This window comes from Enhydra lutris, unplaced genomic scaffold (assembly GCF_002288905.1).
Source record: "Enhydra lutris kenyoni isolate GAN:26980312 unplaced genomic scaffold, ASM228890v2 scaffoldscaffold32, whole genome shotgun sequence".
Lineage (NCBI taxonomy): Eukaryota > Metazoa > Chordata > Mammalia > Carnivora > Mustelidae > Enhydra > Enhydra lutris.
Window position 1 is genome coordinate 19,755,343 of NW_019154116.1, and position 21,047 is coordinate 19,776,389.

Below are 21,047 nucleotides of genomic sequence, written 5' to 3' on the forward strand. Positions count from 1 at the left end.
ATGGACCCCAATGACACCAAAACAAAACCTGAAAAAGTAGTCATCTGTGTTTCTAGCACTTATTTTATTTTATGTCAATTCCCACTATCATAATTTTTGGTACTTCACAAATGTTCCAAATACATTTGCAATGTAGCTTCATTTGAAACAATGTTTTGCCTTTCTCAGATTTGTGTGTCCTTGAAGATTTGTCTCTGTTTTCCTAAAGCAATTAGCCAAAATAATCATTGGCTAATTAACATTCATCTTTAAAATGATGGCCCAGTACAGAGTGAGTCTGGAAACAAAAAGTTTTCTAGTAAATGATCAAAAAAGTCACTGAGATTCCTCCTATAATTTTAAGAAGTTCACTATCTAAAGAAGGAAGAAATATCAGATGCAAAGAATGTGTGTATCTATATATATACATGTAAAATTAAGTATAATGTGTGATAAATCCAAATAGTACAATATTTATTAATCCTTCCAACAAATGTTAATTGAGCACCTAAACGGACATAATTCTGTCTATTGAGCATCGTAATGAATAAAACACAAAATCCATGCTTTCATGAATTTTACATTCTATTTGAGAGAGACAGAAAGTAATCATAGTTAACAAGTAAGTCATAGAACATGTTAAAAACATAGTAGTGTTAGGGAGAAAACGTGCAATATAAGTAATAGGACAGTCTACAACTCTCAAGTAGTTTGGATAGAGGAAGACCTCAATTTAAAAATAACATTTAATAAAGATTTTTAAAATTATTATTTGATAAAGAATTTGAAAAAGGTAGGGACACAAGCTATGGAGGAGAAATCACCAGTGCAAACTCATGAAGACAAGAAGAAAGAGCAAAGAGTCAGTGACTGAAGCACAGTCAATAAATGGGAGAAGAGATCAAAGGGCTTTGCAGAGGCTTTAAAGATATTATAAGAATTTTGCCTTTGACTCTGAGTTAAGATGAGGGAAGAGTAGAGTTTAGAACCAGGAAACAACCAAAGTGAAATTTGTTTTGAAAATATTTTGTAGACCTCAGTGCTGACAGGGGAGTGTAAGTGGGGAAGGTGACAACAGAGAGACCAAGTAGAAAGTTAATTGCTCCTAGTAATTGAGAGTTTGGAGGTTTAGTGCAGAATAATGGTAATGGTGAGAAGTGGTGGAATCCTGTGTATGTTTAAAAAATGAAATGAATTCAACTTCTTGAGTGTGGGATTTACAAGAAAAAGGAGGGTCCAGAAAGATCGCAAAGTCTTGACCTTGGGCGTAACGTTGTAGTAAAATGGAAAAGACAGCCCTTGCAACTAGATGCTACTGCCTTATACTATTTACAACCTGCAGGATAACTCGGTAACCAAGGCGAAGCTCTGAACCGCTTTCCGTGAGCCAATTCCGTGAGCACTCTTTCAAAGCAGTGGGAGAGTCCCAGCAGCTGGAGAGATGACACAAGGAGACCAACGGTTCACTTTATTTCAAACTCAGTAACAGGCTTCACTTCCGGCAGATCTAAGTCAAGAAGATTCCTTTGTGGCTACCAGGGAGACTGCCCAGGTGTTGCAGTGCTGCATATGGGTGCACCCCAGGCTCAAGTTCCTGGGACAAGGGAGCTGCAGCTTTTGGTTAGCGGGTGTCTGGCAACAGATGGCCAGTAGGGGGCGGGGTAATAGCTGGTGAAGGCATAATGAAGGGATTACATATAGATACTTGGGTAAATGTATTTGTCACTGAACCGAGATATTCCTAATTCTCAATCGTAAATCTTAGGGGATTTTTACATTTTTTATTTTAGACTATTTTAGACATCTAATTACTCATAATTTATATGTTTAAGTCTACCAATAAATTTCTGGAACTTCTGCATTTGTGTGATAGTATCTACTTGACATATAGACAGAAACCTTAGCATAAAAGCATTAATTTATCTTTCCATAAACTTTCTTTGATATTTTGTTGAAAATAAAACCAATGAGAATTGATTGACTTAATCACCATTTCTAATGACCAAAGGTTATAAATCAATTTATTTCACTTATCTGAATATTTAAAACATGAAAAACAATGACAATAATTTTTCTTCTGTGTTTAAAAAATTAATTACAGTAGAAGTTAGGTATTTTTTTTATAAATTCTGAGTGTTTTTATAACTATTTCACAATTTTTTCCATTTTCTCTAAGAATTATTAACATATATAAAATTTATCCACAATTTTTTATTACATCTCTAGGGTCTAGAACACCCTTTGATTTTTATAATAGGTGCTCGGAATATTTGATGAATGAAGGAATAAATGGATGAATAAATGAAAGGCCCACAGTGTTCTGATATAATCAATGACACAATACTGAGAGACATTTTCCACATTTCCAATATTAAAAAAATTGGACATAGAATAATCTGTGTATTGGGCATTCTTTGGGAAAGCATCATACAAGGGAGATTACTGAGAGAGTTTGAACAATGAGAATCATTGTAGGGACACTTTCTATTTTCAGGATCTCTAAGAACCTTAACATATGACCTTCATTATAAAAAATAATAGGATATCTGTAACTAAGGACTGCTTCAGAACTCAGAAAAAAATTATTTCTATACAACATAGTTCCTCTATTGCCAAAGAAACTTGCTAATCAGTCTCCTTCAGGATAATTTTTGGAGACCTGATTTGATGATACTAGAGAAGACTGTCATCATAATTTTTAAATTTATTTAAAGTGAGTAATGAAATAAGTGATAGGGCAAGTTAATATCAGTTTGAAATTATCTGAATGAGAATAATTAAAAATATTCAAATAAGAATTCCAATTACTGATATGCAATATTAATAAAAATAGCTAACACTGGAAATTTTTAAACTAATTTTCAATCAAATGAATATTATATTTTGAATCATAATTAATGTGAAATATTCATAAGATATACGTTCTTTTAACTTTCCACTTTTTGTTGATTTTATTTGAATGGATTATCCTAGGGTATTGAGGGTTTTCTCTCCCTTCACTTCATTTCTCCCCCCACCCCTTTAAACTCCGTCCTTTTAACAGTCAGCCTTCTAGTTGTATGAATGGGTTCTTGGAATATAAGAAGTCAAACAAGTCAAGTTTTACTATAATTTGATTTGACAGTCCTTCTAATGTGACTAATTTTAACTAGACCACATGCCTTGTTTTTCTTTTATAAATATATTACTATGCAAACTAAAATGTCTGTAGTCAGAGGAATGTATGCCTTTTCACCCTGTAAGGTGGGGGGCAAAAACACATCATTCAAGAAGACTGAAAAAAATAATTTTGCATTAAGGATATATCAATATTGTACTCTCCCTCCAAAAGCATAGCATTTTCACTACTTGGAAAGTACAAATCTTTGGTATTGTTTATGATATACTCAGCAGGGAATGTGACTTCCTAGTGCAGGCCCAACAGAGTGCTCCATTTATAAATAAATCATATTTGGAGCTTGAGAAACAAGAGATCAGTTGGTGGCACTTGGCCTCTGTGAATCTCAGGAACTCCAGATAATTAACTACCAGTATTTTTTTTCCTCCTCTATTGAATCATTCATTGACAGAAAAACAGACTTAATTACAAATAAATATGTAATGCATTTTTGAAAATTTGACATAATCACATTGCTACATCTTAATGGCATATTCAGCATTATTACTGTCATTACTAGGCATTTTCAAAGTCACCATGGGAGGTAAGTATATTTTCCATTAAAGGATTATTTCAGTCTGAAATCTGTCTAAACTATTATTACCTATAACCCTCAGTAGCACAAAAATGTCATACAAAAATAAGAAAATGTTATATTCTTTCAGTTATTACTTAAGTGAGGAGAAAAAATGAAATTACTATATTGTTGATGTTTCGGGATAATTAGCATAAAGATGGCCATGTTTTAAATTGGCTTACAGGATAAATTTTAAGTGGTCTATATATGACTATTACTTTTAATATGGCAATTATTTCACAAGTCAGAACATAACAAAAATTCACTGGAGAAATAATTCTACCTAGATTTTGTTAATTTGGCGAGAGGTCTCCATAGTAATTATAATGATTTTGTGTCCTCACCTGCATTCATTGTCATTTTGTTCCAAGATAGTGAGTCCACAAAGAAACGTTTTCTTTCTAGGGATGGGACAGCTGGGTGGCTCAGTCAGTTAATCGTCCGCCTTTGGCTTAGGTAGTGATCTCAGGGTCCTGGGATTGAGTCCCACTTCAGGTTCCTTGCTCACTGAGGAACTTGCTTCTCCCTCTGTCTGCTGTTTCCCTTGTTCATGCCGTCTTTCTCCCTCTCTCTCTGACAAACAAATAAATTAAAAAAAAAAAATTTTTTTTCTTCCTAGGGAAAAAAATGAAGCTGGAGCCAAGGTAGTTGTAAAAACTTGTTTATTTTTTTTAAAAATAAATACAAAAATATAAATATAAAACATTAGCAGATAGAATTTGATGAAATGAAATTGCACAAACGTTTGTATACCAGGTTGCAAATCACACCTACTAACACCACATGTACTTTTTTTTTCTTTTTAATTTAATGTACAGAACAGGATATACCTTAAATTTTTTTCTTCACCTTTTTAAAAGCTTCATTGGCAAGGGCAGGACGTGTATCTAACAGAAGCGGCTTGTTCGTGAGGTTGCTTAAGGGAGAACTATCCTGTTCGTGTTTCTGAAATTATCTTTTATTTCTAAGATGGACAACACTGAATTTCCATAGCTTTGGCTCTTGGAAGTGATTAAATAAAATTTCGTATATATTCCATGAGACATCCTACAGGAAAAAAAAATTAATGTAATTAATGAACAAATTAAAAAGGAAATGGGAAAAAATTGTGCTGCGTGGCAGGAAAATTCTCCTGAATATCAAATATTGTGTAGTGGAGACGGCGTCTGTCAAGTTACTTCCTCCTGCTTGAGTAGAATAGATGCTGCAGATCCTCGGTTACGAGTCTTTGTCACTTTCCCCGCCACCGTACATCTCCGCCAGCTTATTAAACCGAGGGCCCCACTCTCGGAGGTAATCGTAGTTCTGGTCTCCGTCCGTAGTACCGGATTCCAGGGAGCTCAGAGACTCTGCCACGGAATCGTTTCCTTCGTAGGCGTAGGTTGCGAGGGAGTCGTAGGGGGGCGCCGTGGGGTCGAGATCGTGCTCTTTGAGCCTTTCGTTAATGAAATCCCGGACGTCCGTGTTATCCGGCGCGGTGGGAGTCCTCCGAGGGATAAATAAAGTTTCCGGAATGATATCTCGCCGGAGCTTCTTGTCCTCGATCGCCGCGGGGTTCCGCAAGGTGCCGATATCAAAGGCCTGCGTGTCCTCCTCTCCGCCACCTTCGTCGTTATAGCTCACGATGTTGTCTCTGATGTCTTCTTTAGACAGGATCAGAGGCTCCTTTTTTCGCTGTCTTTTCAGGGCTGCAAACAGGACTACTATAACTTAAAAAAAAAAAAAAGAAAAAAGAAAAGAAAAGGAGATTCATTAGCGGGCCGTCTAAAACACTGCATAAATAACAAGCGGAAGTACTGGGGAGGAATTGAAGTGATTGAGGTTTTCGGGGACAGGCAAGGATTTCAGGCTAAGGTTGTACTTCCATCAGTGCTGGGGGGGGAAGGACAGAGGCAGCTGAGGGCTTAGCCAGGGTGAGTGGGGTATGCTAGCCGTGTTTCTAATGCATTTTTAAAGCCATCTGGGATATTTCTCAAAGGCAGCGAGATATTTTGTCTATTTTTCTAAGAACTGTTTGAAGTGAGTTCCTTATTGTACAGACATTATTTATACTTTGCATTGAATAGTGACATAAGGTGTTACATAAAAAATAGACACAAATGGAATTCAGCTTCAAGTAAAACAATTAAGGAGGACGAAAATATGCTCATATTTTGCACATCCTTGTATAATATTAAAAAAGGCAACATGCTTCACAAAATACAGTGTTGGTTTTGGTTAAATAGCTTTGCTGATGGATTTACACCACCGGTTTAGCCATCTCTGGGGTATTATGTAGAAATATATATCACACATGAGACCAAAAAGAAAGTTACCCAGTCACGTAATAGCAAAGAGTAAATTTCAATTTCTACACTAAATTACCTATAGAAAACATGTAGGAAATTAGCTAGGTATATCTCAAACAACAGGAGATCTACAAATAGAAATGTATATCATTCAGAAAGGGCATCTCTTGGACGCCTGGGTGGCTCAGTGGGTTAAACCTCTGCCTTCAGCTCAGGTCGTGATCTCAGGGTCCTGGGATTGAGCCCTCCATCAGGCTCTCTGCTCAGTGGGGAGCCTGATTCCCCCTCTCTCTCTGCCTGCCTCTCTGCCTACTTGTGATCTCTGTCTGTCAAATGAATAAATAAAATCTTTTTAAAAAAAGAAAAGAATGGCACATCCTTACTACTGATACCTAAGAAGGTATCACTAATAGCAACATAATGATTTTACTAATCATGATGATAATAGCATAAAAGATAGGAGAATATTAAATTCTCTCTGGCTGTATTAGTTTCCCACTCTCATTCACTATTTCCAAACATTCTGGACACGATCCTTGAAAAGAATAATTTTCAAGGAAACAGATCTGAATTCAATTAAATAAGAAAAGAGAGGGAAAATATTTTACAGGTATATGTATGATGAAATAGCTATATTTATTTAGCTTCTTTAGAAGAAACATTTAAAAGATATGGGATTTATTATTGTTATGAACTGAATGTGTCCTTTAAAAATTCATGTTAAAGCCCAGATCCCCAAAGTGATGGTATTTGGAAGTGGTGGAGTGCTTAGGGGGTAATTAAGTCAAAGCGTGGAGCTGTCATGAATGGATTAGGTGGTTTTATGAAAAGAAACAAGAGAGAGGATTGCTGTCTGTCCTATGGGGATATAGCATAGACAGCCACATCGAAACCAGGAAGTATGCCCCCACCAAATCTGGAATCCGCCAGTGCCTTGATTTTGGACTTTCCAGCCTCCAAAATTATGAGAAATACATTTCTGTGGTTAAAACCATCCAGTCTATGGTATGGTTACAGCGGACTGAACTAAGAGAATTACATTAGTATGGGGAGGGCTCTTAGCTTTTGTTTCCTTTTTTATTAACACAGGACAGTCAGACTACCTGCCTTCAAGCTTCTGTGAAAGGGCAAACAAGGGAAATTTTTAATGCAAAAAAAATTAATAATAATAATAAGGCTTTAAAAACTGGTAAGTATTCTTGACCTTCAAAGTGGTTAAAAAATAAATAGGCCACCAAGACAGAAAAAAAAATACATTTATTCTTCAAGTCTTTCAGAAAAATTTGCTTAAATTCATATATTCATGCACACACATAAACTCATAATGTAAAGATTTTAAACCTTAGATTGTTTATGGTCAGCCAAACGATCTTACCCAGTAAAAAATGTTCTAATCATGAAGTTAATGAAACTTACTAAGATTGGCTCCAAAACCCAAGTTCATTTTACTGCTTCTTAAAATGTCAGATACAATGTTTTTTGATTAGGGTCATAGGAATATACACCATAGTTTTAAGATAATGCAACTGGAGAATAAACTTAATCTGATTTTTCATTCAAAAGCAGTTAAAAAGCAATTTGCTCCAGGTTATAAAATCAAGTATTATTGTTTCAGGGAAAGGTGAACCAGGTAAAGGGCTATTTTAACATGATTTCAGTGGAAAAGCTCCATCCAGCCATCATACCAGTAAAAAGCTGGAAATAAACTTTACATTTCCTGAAAACCTAGCTATAACAGACAGCAAAGTACCTTGCCTTGGTTGAGCCACTCAGAAATTGTGTAACCTTGAAAAATGTTTTGGATAGCTCTAATTTTCAGTCTCGTGATTTAAGAACGGCAATAAATATCTGATCAGATAAACTATTTTAATATAAACAACACCCATCATTCATGTAGGTCTATCTTAGATGATGGAGTTAATGGGGGTGGAGTTATTTTCATCACAGAATCTCTTATCCACAAATACACGAACGCAAACAGTCCAGGAAATAATCACGTTTTCCATGAGGTCGCTTACCCAGCAGAATAATGATACAGAGGAGAATGGCGATGAGGGCGCCGGTGCTGAGGCCAGCGGGGAGGAGCAAGGCTTCGGCGCTGCAGGACTGCATGTTGCCTTGGCTGTCACAGGCGCACACGCGGATGGTCAGCGTGCCTGTGCTGCTCTGAATCGGGTAATCGTTGTCCGAGATCACCACAGGCAAGAGATACGTACTTATTTCGTGTCTATTGAATCCATTTTTTCTGGTTAAGATTCTGGCAGTATTATCTAAAATAAATTTTAACATATTACAGACGGCTTGGGATCGTCAATTTCTCTCATGCTGATCCCCGTGGTTTGATAAACAAAGAGATGTTTATGTAAAATATAAAATGAAGATCAGTTTTCCTGTAACATGCCTACAATGCAACATTTTAAAATACAGATAAGATAAATGAGGTAATTTGAGGAGTCTCAGACTATGTTTATTTATTTCATTTCCAAGTTTTCGGCAGATAAGGCTTTTAAGATGGTGAATTTTTATAAGTAAACATTTTATCAGGATAGCAAGGATAATGGCATACTGTTTTTCAGTTTTCAGAAAACACAAAAAAGCATACCAAGAAAAAAAAAATCACAGTGAATGTTTTCTATTTATATATGCATATACGTTTATACATACACACACGCACACAGAATACACACATTAACCCAATACTCATGAAGAAAAATATGAACGAGTAAATTTTACGGATAGTTGTGCTTTTAAAATCAATCACACACTCGAAATCCTTCAAGAGTCACAATATATGAACAATGGTGAACAAGTTTGTTTTTTTCTTTATTTCTTTTAAAGATTTTATTTATTATTTATTTATGTATTTTATTTATTTATTTATTTATTTATTTATTATGTATTTATTTATTTTAGACAGAGAGAAAGAGAGAGTGTGAAGGGGCGCAGGGAAAGCGAGAGACAGAATCCCAGGCAGACTCCACCCTGAGCACAGACCTGCTGCAGGGCTCGATCCCATGACCCCGAGATCCTGACCTGAGCCTAAATCAAGAGTGGGACGCTCATCCAAGACACCTAGGTGCCCCAGCCAGTTATTTAATGTTTCTGAACTTTTGATTTCTACTCATTAAAACGAATACAATCTATAACCCATCTGGCGACTGATGCGGACTATTAGATAAATGCACAGGCAGATGTAAGGATTTTAAAAACCCAAGCATCCTACTAACTAGTATATTGCTACAGATATTTTCTTTATCTGATAACATCCAGTATCCTTCAATGGAGGTTGTGCTTTTACTTTTTTATTTTTTTTGAGGTTGTGCTTTTTTTTTTTTTTTAAGATTTTATTTATTTATTTGACAGAGATCACAAGTAGGCAGAGAGGCAGGCAGAGAGAGAGGAGGTAGCAGGCTCCCTGCTGAGCAGAGAGCCCGATGCGGGGCTCGATCCCAGGACCCTGGGATCATGACCCGAGCTGAAGGCAGAGGCTTTAACCCACTGAGCCACCCAGGTGCCCCGAGGTTGTGCTTTTAACAAAAAAGATTTCACCTAACCTTCTATAATCAATATTTTTTAAAAAATCAATATGTACATGGATGATAATTTCCTATTCTGTTTGTCCAATGCACTTAGTCTTCTTTAGCCAATCCGGTAAGCCTGCTCAAAATGCTAATGTAGGGAAAGGAGTGAGTCAGCCAGTTGCTAAATCAAATATGACAGGGGAAAAAAAGGTGAAAATTTCTTGCAGGTAGAGTTGTTGAACATAAAGCAGTAATTTCCTAAATTATTAGTAAGAAGTCATTTCTACTACATCAGTTAACTATAAAGGCTAGGAAAGAAGATTACCAAAATATAAGACGTACATAAGCAAATTTAAAAAATAAATTTAATCCTGGCATTTTGCAAATTTGACTTATCTTCCAAAAAGTATTAGGGTATAATTCTTCCGTTCTCAAACCTACACTGAAATAAATATTTATATGCATATGGGTATATGTTTTTCCCATTTTCTTTAAGTTTTTGTTTAGATTTTAGTTAGCATACAATGTAATATTAACTTCAGGTGTAGAATTTAGTAATTTATCACTTCTACACAACACCTGGTACTCATCATAAGTGCACTCCTTAATCCCCATCCCCTACTGGACCTGTTCACCCACCCACCTTCCCTCTGATAACTATCAGATTGTTCTCAACAGTTAAGAGTTTATTTCTTGGTTTGCCCCTCTCTCTCTCTTTTTCCCTTTATACCTTTGTGTTGTTTTTTTTAATTCCACAACTGAGTGAAATCATGTGGTATTTGTCTTTCTCTGACTGACCTATTTAGCTTAGCATAATACTCTGAAGCTCCCCCCATGTCATATCAAATGCCAAGATTTCTTTTTTTTTTGGTGTCTATATATATATATATATATATATATATATATATATATATGGCACTTCCTCTTTATCTATTCATCAGTTGATGGACACTAGGACGGTTCCCATAATTTGGCTATTGTAGATAATGCCGCTATAAACACTGGGGTGCATATATCCCTTTGAATTAGTACTTTTGTGTTCTTTGGATAAGTAACTAGTAGTGCAATTACTATACCACAGGGTGCTTCTATTTTTAACTGTCTGAGAACCTCCATACTGTTTTCCAGGGTGGGTGCAGCAGTTTGCATTCCCACCAACAGTGCAAGAGGCTTCTCCTTTCTCCACATCCTTGTCAACACTCACTCATGATAACAACCCTCAACAAAGTAGGTTTAGAGGGACTATATCTCAATATCATGAAGGCCATACATGAGAAACCCACAACTAATATCATCCTCAATGGGGAAAAACTGAAATCTTTTTCTCCAAGGTCAAGAACAAGACAGGGATGTCACCTCTCACCACTGTTATTTAACAAAATACTGGAAGTCCAAGCCTCAGCAATCAGACAACCAAATGAAATAAAAGACATCAGAATCAGCAAGGAAGAATTAAAGTTCGCACTGTTTCCAGATGGCATGATACTCCATAAGGAAACCTAAAGACTCCACCCAAAAACCACTAGAACTGATAATGGAATTTATTGAAGTTGCAGGATACAAAATCAATGTAGAGAAATCTGTTGCATTTCTATATATCAATAATGAAAATTAAATTAAGGAATCAATCCTCAAAAACCAAAAGATACCTAGGAATAAACCTAATTAAAGGATGAAAGATCTGTACTCTGAAAAGTATAAAACACTGATGAAAGAAACTGAAGATGACACAAGGAAGTGGAAAGACACTCCATGCTCATGGATTGGAAGGACAAATATTGTTAAAATGTCTCTACTACCCCAAACAGTCTGCACATTTAATACAATCCCTACCAAAATACCACCAACATTTTTCCACAACTCTAGAACAAAAAATTCTAAAATTGTATGGAACCCCGAATAGCTAAAGCAAACTTGAAAAGGCAAAGCAAAGCTGGAAGCAGTAGTTCCAGACTTCAGCTTCTATTACAAGGCTATAGTGATCCAAACAGTACTGGCATAAAGACAGACACATCTATCAACAGAACAGAATAGAAAACCCAGAAATGAAACTATAACTATATGGTCAACTAATGTGTAACAAAGTAGTAAAGAATATCCAAGGAGGGGGAGCCTGGGTGGCTCAGTGGGTTAAAGCCTCTGCCTTCCGCTCAGGTCATCATCCCAGGGTCCTAGGATTGAGCCCCTCATCGGGCTCTCTGCTCTGCAGGGAGCCTGCTTCCCTTCCTCTCTCTCTGCCTGCCTCTCTGCCTACTTGTGATCTCTGTCTGTCAAATAAGTAAATAAAATCTTTAAAAAAAAAAAAAAAAGAATATCCAAGGAGGAGAAGACAGTCTCTTCAACAAATGGTGTTGGAAAAACCAGACAATGAGATGCAAAAGAATGGAAGTGGAGCACTTTTTTTTTCTTTTTTTTTTTAATGTCAAGCACCAAAATAAATTCCAAATGGACTAAAGACCTAAATGACCTAAATGTTAGTTAGACCTGAAAACATAAAAATCCTAGAGGAGAACACAGGCAGGAATCTCTTTGACTTGGCCAGAGCAACTTCTTTCTAGATATTTCTCTGGAGGCCAGGGAAACAAAACCAAGGATAAACTATTGGGAATTCGTCAAAATTAAAAGCTTCTACACAGTACCAGGGATGTCTAATCTAAATTTAGAAAACTAAAAAGCTTTCTAAGGAATGGGACAACATATTTGCAAATGACATTATCTGATAAAGGGTTATCTAAAATATATAAAGAATTTACAAAACTCAATAGCCAAGAAACAAATAACCCCCCAAAACAAAAACAAAAACAAAAACAAAAAACCCAGCTAAACCAATTAAAAAGTGGGCAGAAGATATGAATAGATATTTTCCCAAAGGAAACATACAGATGGCCAACAGAGACATGAAAAGGTGCTCAATATCACTGATCATCAGGAAAATACAAATCAAAACTATAATGAGACATCACCTCACACCTGTCAGAATGACTAAAATCAACAACAGAAGAAACAACAGATGTTGGCATATTGGTATATTTAGGATCTTCTTGTCTTATTCTTTTTTAACTTTTCAAAAGGTTCTAAATCTTATTTTTGCCTACAATACTTTTAATACATTGAAGAATAAAATGAAGTTTTACCCTAAACTAACCATCCTATTCAAATCATTTTATTAAACATTCAGAAGGTCATCATACAGTTATGCTTTTGACCTATAAATAGTTAAGGAATGGGAATTTTAAGAATCAAAAGCTCCAAGTGTGGTATCACAGAAACAGGGAATTAATTTTTAAAAATGATAACATAAAATTAAAGTTTTCTAATATGAACATTTAGACAAATACAAGGGCATTTTCTTAAGAAGAGCCATAAGGTGATGTCTGTATCATTGGAATTTCTTTCAAAATGCACTCAATTAAAAAAAAAAAAAACAGTGAGTTTATGCACTTTGGAATAGTGAGTTATGCAATAGTGAGTTCATTCCATCTGACTTTAGTGGTACTCTGTATAATGACAAGTTCATATATATATTCATATGGCTTCGATTCTTGTTTTGAGTAACTTATATAAGATCAGGAACTCTTCTGAATATAGAAAGATGGCCCTACTTGTTAAAAATAAATTAAGATTCGTCTTAAGGTGCTTACCTAGTAAATGTGAGATGCTGTGATAAGATAACACTATTTCAAGTCTCTATTACTTTTTATTTTATTTTTTTAAAAGATTTTATTTATTTATTTGACAGAGATCACAAGTAGGCAAAGAGGCAGGCAGAGAGAGAGGAAAGGAAGCAGGCTCCCTGCTGGGCAGAGAGCCCAATGTGGGGCTTGATCCCAGGATCCTGGGATCATGACCTGAGCCGAAGGCAGAGGCTTTAACCCACTGAGCCACCCAGGCGCCCCTCTATTACTTTTTAAAATTGAGAGATGGCTTGTTGGGATCCATGACTCAGTTTAACAGAAACATAAAACAAATTAAAATGCACTTAGAAAGAGATATAATATTGTCAAATCAGTACCAGGGATGTCTAATCTAAATTCTATATTTAGGATGCCAGATTGAGCAAATAAAATTAGGGGTGCTGTTTTGCTGATATTCAAATGGAACTGGACATCTTGTATCTTATCTGCCAACTCCATGACAATTTTTCACATCGCAATTATTTTAGATGTTCAGAGGAACATCAGATGTTCATATGGAAAAGATGTTCAGATGGAAAAGAGACATTTCAGAAACTAGGATTTAATAAACAGAGGTTGCCAGTGGATGCCCTCTTTTCAACTGAATTGTGTAGTTTCGGCCGTATCAAATACCTCAAACAATAACTGGGTTAATGGAAAACTATCCATTATCTTACACTTCTTTCTGATATTCTGAAAGCCACTGAGAGGTGATAGAGCAATCTGGTTCTGCCAGTGGATATATATTGTTACAGAGGTATTGTAAATATGCCAATGTAGTTATTAAATGTATTTTAAGAATAACTATATCTACCCCCATCTAAGATAAGTATGCCTTTTTAAAGGAAGATTAGCTGATATAATTAGTTTAACATAAATTTATTAAGGGGAAACAGGCTCTAACTATATACTTTTGTTTAGACTAGAATAATTACCATGTATATTTTTGAAAGAATAAAGCTGCTCAGCTTTTTAAAAATAGTAACCATTTTCATATTTTTTCCTCTTAAATATGTTTTTGTCCTCTTGGGGAATATAAGAAATATAAACAGTACCTTTTAATCACAGAGATATTATAAAATTTATATATTGCACAGAAGAATAGTGTAACTTACCTTTGCAACTGCTTTTGTAGTGAAACCCCTCACAGACTAATATGGATACTTCTTCTCACTCGTATCCCATGCCTTTTTGGCTTTGTGAATATGCTGCCGCCAAATCTCATTGAAATTTGCACAAGGATCTCACTGAATCATTCATTTCTCTACCCCATGTGTCTGATTATTTCCAGCCTTTCTAATGTTTTCAAGATTCAAACTTTTGACTAGTACTCATATTGAACCTTCTTTCACGTCTTTATTGTATTGAAATTTAAGAGAATGAACACGGTCAAGAAAGAAATTAATATCTCATTAAATGTCTGATGAAAATAACATTTTGTAACATAGATCAGTACATTAATACATAAAATGATTGTTACTTTGGAGAAAAGGTCTTGCTAATGTCATCTGAAATCATAATGATGACGTTCTAAAATTTACCTTCATTATCCTGTACTGTGAAGTTTGGATTGACAGCAGCTAAACTGAAGAAAAATTTCTGTCCACCTAAAGGGTCATCTTTGTCTACTGCGCTTATAGTCTGTATTAGCTGCAGAAAAAAGAAAAATGCATATTTATCAAACATCTATGGTTATAATCTGCTTTATAATATGTAATTCTCTAACATTTACTTTTGTCTAAATTTAAAGGCAGTTGATTTTCTTCCTTGTGTATGAATCTTTATTTTATTCCGTCTTTTTAATTATTACTTTGACTTTAACAAAATCTCTCTCTCTCTCCCTTCCTCTCTGCCTTTTTCTGTCTCTATTTCTCTCTCCCTCCTTCTCAATTTCTCCCAAATATTATCCATTTCTTCAAAATAATAAATGGCAATATTATATTCTTTGCAGTCTTATTAACTTAGATATAGTATTTGACGTGAGTAGGTTGTTACATATGTATTTAAACAATGATCTGGGAAAGCTTATCTAACGGAGGAAAAATTTAGAAAACTATTGTGATTATGGCTTTTTTCCTTATCAAAAGTGAAAACTATTCAAAGAATGTATAGATTTCATAGATAATATCATGCAAAACTTTTTAAAGGAACGACTTAAAGAATATGATCTACTTTAATAGTAACGGTTTACTTTATTTGCATTGTCAATAAAATTACATTTTTTAATTCAATATATGTATAACATGCAAAATGGTTATTTTATAATCATCTCTGATTTATTTTAGGATAAGATACAATATAAGGAGCTATCTGGTAACAAAGCATAAAATGTAACACCTTTTACTATAATTAGATCACTTTGAACATGTATGATTAATATTATATAAATATATATGTACCATATGGCTATGTACTTTTTTGCATATATATAGAATTTGTCCTTAACTTATATGTATAACAACATTTTATATAATTTTTTGCGTATCTTAATTTTGCAAGAGAGCATCAGAAGTTGCTAAATTTGTATACCATATATAAATGGTGAAATTTATGCTTAACTGAAAAGAATGTGCTTTACCGCATTGACTTATTTAACAGGGTGTCAATACTTGATGAAAATATTTGTTGCTGATGTTTTGTTGCTATAAAAAAAGATTTCAAGTTTAAAATATTATAAAATTGTAAAAAATAAGGAATTATTTTAACCTTTCTATATTCAATTAATTTTCTTTTAAATTACCTTATAAAAATAAAAATGTGATAAATTTTAGCTGTTCCCTATTTAATTATAACTCTAGCCACTGATTTCAAAATAATACAAGAAATATAATTAGATCAAACAAAGATAAATGTTTATCATCTAGGAATAAGCAGCCCAAAAAATCATTTAAACTTTGAGTAATTTTAAAATAGATTTTAAAATGTAACATAACTTATTTAATGAAGTTTTAATGGTAATTTAAGATTAAGTAGAAAGCAAGGATTTATTACTAATAGCTTACCTATCCAATATAAGACCAAAAAGGGTACATATGTGAAGGAATTAAAGAGAAAAATGTATAAAAAGTATTAGCTAATACCCTTTAAGAGGTTTCAATTCAGCTACAAAATCATTCTTGATTGACTTGTTGTCAAGCAGTCTAAAAGATTTTATTTTTAGTGATTTAAGAATAAGCTGAAGGGAAAAAATGACATAAATGAGACAACATCAAGTAAGGTAGTAGACTTAATAAAATTTCTATGTTTATATATATATCATTAAGATTAATATTTTAGCACATAATATAGATACAAAATGATAGAAATTTAAAAGTAGAGCTAACGGTCTTTTAAAACAAAAGAAAGTCTCATAATAAATATGCATTTTCAACTGTGATTAAAAATTACAATTTCAGTTTATATTTATAAACCAAAATAATACATTTCAGAGAACAAAATGGCCCTATCTGTACATATATCTGTAAGAAGTTATAATGGTTTACACAAAAATTCTTAATTAATATGTTATTTGAATAAAAGATGATAGCATTGTTGGTTTCAAAATTAGTAATTCACTGATATATTTTCTTAAATGTTATTAAGGAACTAGCCCCTGAGTTGTTCAAGGATCAAATATATTTTATTTTGGCGTATATTTGTTTATTTGTTTCAGTATATGTACCATATATACATGGGTATAACATATACATAGGCATATGTACATATATGTGTATGTATATACATGTAAGTATGTGCTAAAATAGAATTCAGAAGTTGGCAACATGAAGGAGATAAAACCACCTGGTCTTTCTATAGAGACACTTGCAATTTATTCCTCCTGGAGTCAAGTTCATTTTAACTCATTTCTAATATAATGGGTTGCCACAATTATGGGGGAAAAATAAAAACACTGGTGATGTCCAGTATTGATTTTGAGCATATGAAGAATAGACACAGATAAATCATTTATATTTAATCTCCTTAGCTCTTATATAAATGGTTTGCATTTTTACTATGCTATTCTAAAATCATCTCAAATAAACTTGCGGGTTTTTTCAGTGATCATACCATAATGGAATGTGGGATGATGACGGGATTTTAAGATATTTAAGTAAGAAAACTGGTCACTAAGTTTTAATGTTTTAGCTTTTTCAGTGGAAAGAGTACCAGTTAGGGAAGTAACTAAACATTGTTCCATGGAAATATGTAATAGGATATTTGGGGTCTGACGAAGGCGTAGATCTTAGATACAATCTGTGGGTAAGTGTAAGCCCCAGTCCTCCCGTGGGAGACTGCAAAACCTGGGAGACTGAAATGCTTTCTTCCCATAAAGATTAAAAATTATTGAAATATATTGACTGAAGCAGTAAAATTTATTGACTGAAGGAGTGAGACATGCGTGAGGGAAAATGAAAGAAAAATGAAACAGCTAGTCTTCTCGCCTCTCCTTTCCCAAGATATTCTTTCTGAGGTGGAAAAGACAGGGAGTTAGGTAGCCTAGTTCAGGCGACAGAGGGGACTGTGAATTTACATCAGTTTTAAGCTGCATCTTTTCCAAAGGAGAAAGTCTCCTACCCTTAGAGCAGAGAATAGACAGAAAAGGAAGAGGGAATGGCAACTATATCTGTCTTCTCATTTTGTCCACACACCAAATAGAGGGAATCATTTCCTATGCTGTCCTTCAAAGTGCCACTTTAATAACCAGTACTTAATTCAGAGGAGAATTGGGTGGGTTGAAATACTCTATAAATAACTAAAGTACACCCGCGAGTTCTAACAAGGTACAACATCCCTAGAAGGAGGGGAGACAGAGTTAACGTAAATTTCAAGGAAGGTTCGGTGAAGGACTTTTCCAAATAACCCACTTGGTTTTGCCTGCTAGGCTGTTGCAACCTAGAATTCCATCACTGAGTACATAATGGTTTAGTTCAAGCAACCATTTATCAGCCCGGAGACCAAAATGACATTTAACAAACTGATCTTATTAAAAATAACTACTATGGGAAGCTATAGCACATTCAGCCTATTAGACAAAAATTACTAATCACGTTATTCTTATCAAGTTTGTCCAAATAGGCTACTTTTTAAATTAAAATTGTCTTTGATTTTATTATTTTCCTGCAATATGCCAACTGGTTTCTAAAATCCCCAAATTATAAAGTTATTGAACCAGATTTAGTTTTTATTTTTTAAAGACGCATAAGGGAAAAAAAAAAAAAAACCAACAAAACACAATCCCTTATTTTGTATATTTTGAATACATTTGGAAATCAGTATTTTAAATGACTCAAATGCTCTGAAAAGATATCTCTTGAAAATCAAATGGAATAACCATAGAGGGAGCAATGCATGTGGCAGTTGTAAAGTGGGTAATTTATCTCTTAGAGAAAAGGCTTCAACTTATATCATGCTGAGCCTGCCAAGCAGAGGACTATTTGGAATGGTATTTTCAGGGCAAACACTGTTTCATTACGAAGTAGGTCGGAAGTAGCTTTGTCATTTAAATATTCCAAATTAAACATTTCCATAACATTTTCAAATTAAAAAAAATGAATCCAATTGCAGCAATTTCACCATTTCAAACAATAGACAGGCTATTGAATTCCTGTTAGAATCTTCAGAAGGAAGAATTGTGTTATCCCACAACGTAATTTGCATAAAAATGTAATAATGACATTGATGGTTATAGGGAGCTTCAAATGATGTCAAAACACAATGTAGTTTTGTGATGGCTCCTATTTCTTTAATAAAACACATTTGATTCCCAATGATTATTTATAACATGCAGCTTCTTTCTGTGAAGATAGCACTCAAACCAATTAAGAGCATTTCTTTTCAGCCATATACACTGGAGCTTTTCAAACAACAAAATGAGTCCACTGAGGAGAAGACTTAAAGAGTTATGAACAAAGCTGATGTAGGAAGAATGTTCTAAAGGAGGAAAACTAAGTCATTAAGCACTCTAAGTGTTGCTATAATGATGAAGTACAAGTATAAATTTAAGGAGTGAATCCTGCAGCCCTGCTTTGAAATCATTTGCATACATTGGAATATTGATGCAATGTTTTGCTGATCCCCTGTATCTGTCTGTGTTCTCCTAACTTCCATCTCCCATCTCTTCTAGTGCTTATCAATATTTACCTAGAGAAATAGCAGAGGGTTTTTTTTCCTGGTTTTGTTTGTGAAAATTTACAAAGTGAAAGTTATTTCTTCCTACATCTTGATTTTTGTGGCAACAATGATATCTTAAACTTTCATGTGAACTTCACGAACCAAATGTGAAACAAGCTATATGGTCATTTGGAACCCTAAAAATATCATCCTTTTTTTTTTTTTTTTAAATATTACTGGGACTTATATGAGCATTTTTATCTCTGTTTACTCATTCTTCTTAAGATTGGGAATGGAAAACACTTAATAAACCATTAAAATCTTCCAAAGCTTTTAGTCTTATGGGTGCTCACCTGCCCTGGTCTCGCATTTTCACATACAAAAGTGTCATAGAACACAGCAAATTGTGGGGCGTTGTCGTTAACGTCCAAAATTCTCACAAAAACAGCCACGCGAGTCATCTCTTTGGGATTGTCTAGAAAAGGGAAAAGAAAAATTTGTTTAGGAAGACACATTTGTGTACCAGGTTTAATTTATATAAGCATCTTGTGGATATTAAGTGCTCACATAAAAATAAGCATTGTGTTCATTCTGCCAACATAATGAGCAAATACAATAAAGAAAATTACTACAGAGCCTAACTAAGGAGTTGTAAATTCAGTTATTATTGGCCTCAAGAGAACTAGTATTATTTTGGAAAATCTTTTAAAAAGCACAATCCAGTGTAACTGAGTTCATTTTGTATTTGTGGCTTTACTGTCCAAATATGTAAAATAAGATCAAGTATTTATTAAATATTTGTCTTGCAGTATTATATTAAGCTTTACTTAATAAAGTTTTTGGATGAAGAAATAATTTTAAATAAACTATTAACTCGCCCATGCTCATTAGCTCCTAAGTGGGAGTTGTTATATTACAACTTAACCTCCTGACTACTTTAATCACAAAATCACTACTTTAATCACGAAAATGTGGTCCAATGGCTACTCCAAACTCCCCTTTTGGAAATTTTAATATATAATAATTTTACAAGTTCAGTGGAAATTCACAGGAAATATAAGCACTTGAATGTTTCATTAATTGTAACCTGTACCACTTCAATAATCCAGGCTCAATTTTGTATAACAAAATTAGCTCAATAGTGACATATAGTATAATAATCATGATTTTTTTGCTACAAATATTGAAATCAAAAGCATCCAAGTGTTCACATAAAAATATGCATTAAAAATTGTCTTGATTTGTAAATGGAATTTTAAAATATGAATGTTTATTTAGCTTAGCCTTGGGTAACACCCTCTTTTAGTCAGAATTGTATTATCTCCACAAATGGGCTTTTCTAGGCACTAGTATTGGTATCTGAGAGTGTCCTGACATCGTAAATTCAGGATATATTTATCAGCCTTTGTGATATCCGAAGCTTAGTCTTTGGGTGCAGTTCAGCTTCTGTGTGGACTTCAGCAAAGTCAAACTGAAGATCAATGGAAAAGGAGAAAGGAGGTAAGTAGTTAAAAGCAAAGCAAAACAAAGCAAATAACAGATGAGTGAGGGATAATAGCAATCTTATTAAACAGCCTCTACTAACATGGGTTAGGGATCGTACTATTTACCTTTGTGAAATGTATCTGACTTGCTAATTTTATCTATAGAGTTTTCATATACAAGGGTAAGAAAGTATTGTCTTGTAGAGATAGGGAGGTTATTACCATGCAAAATAATTTATTTCTCCTCCTTTCTCTCCATGTAATTACACTGTTAGTA

At 34.1% G+C, this 21,047-nt stretch overlaps 1 protein-coding gene across 2 annotated transcripts in view; it reads right to left on the bottom strand.

Moving 5' to 3' along the window:
- Nucleotides 1-4,931: 4,931 nt before the first annotated feature.
- The window catches only part of LOC111153435 (cadherin-10), a 171,434-nt gene continuing 155,318 nt past the window's right edge, over nt 4,932-21,047 (bottom strand). Inside the window, exons 9-12 of one of the 2 annotated variants that reach the window (XM_022512451.1) lie at nt 19,640-19,761; nt 14,738-14,846; nt 8,020-8,271; nt 4,932-5,422 (exon numbers count right to left, since the gene is read on the bottom strand). In XM_022512451.1, the coding sequence (XP_022368159.1) occupies nt 4,932-5,422; nt 8,020-8,271; nt 14,738-14,846; nt 19,640-19,761 (974 nt within the window). The remainder of the gene's footprint in view (nt 5,423-8,019; nt 8,272-14,737; nt 14,847-19,639; nt 19,762-21,047) is intronic. The other variant, XM_022512450.1, reaches the window with a different exon arrangement.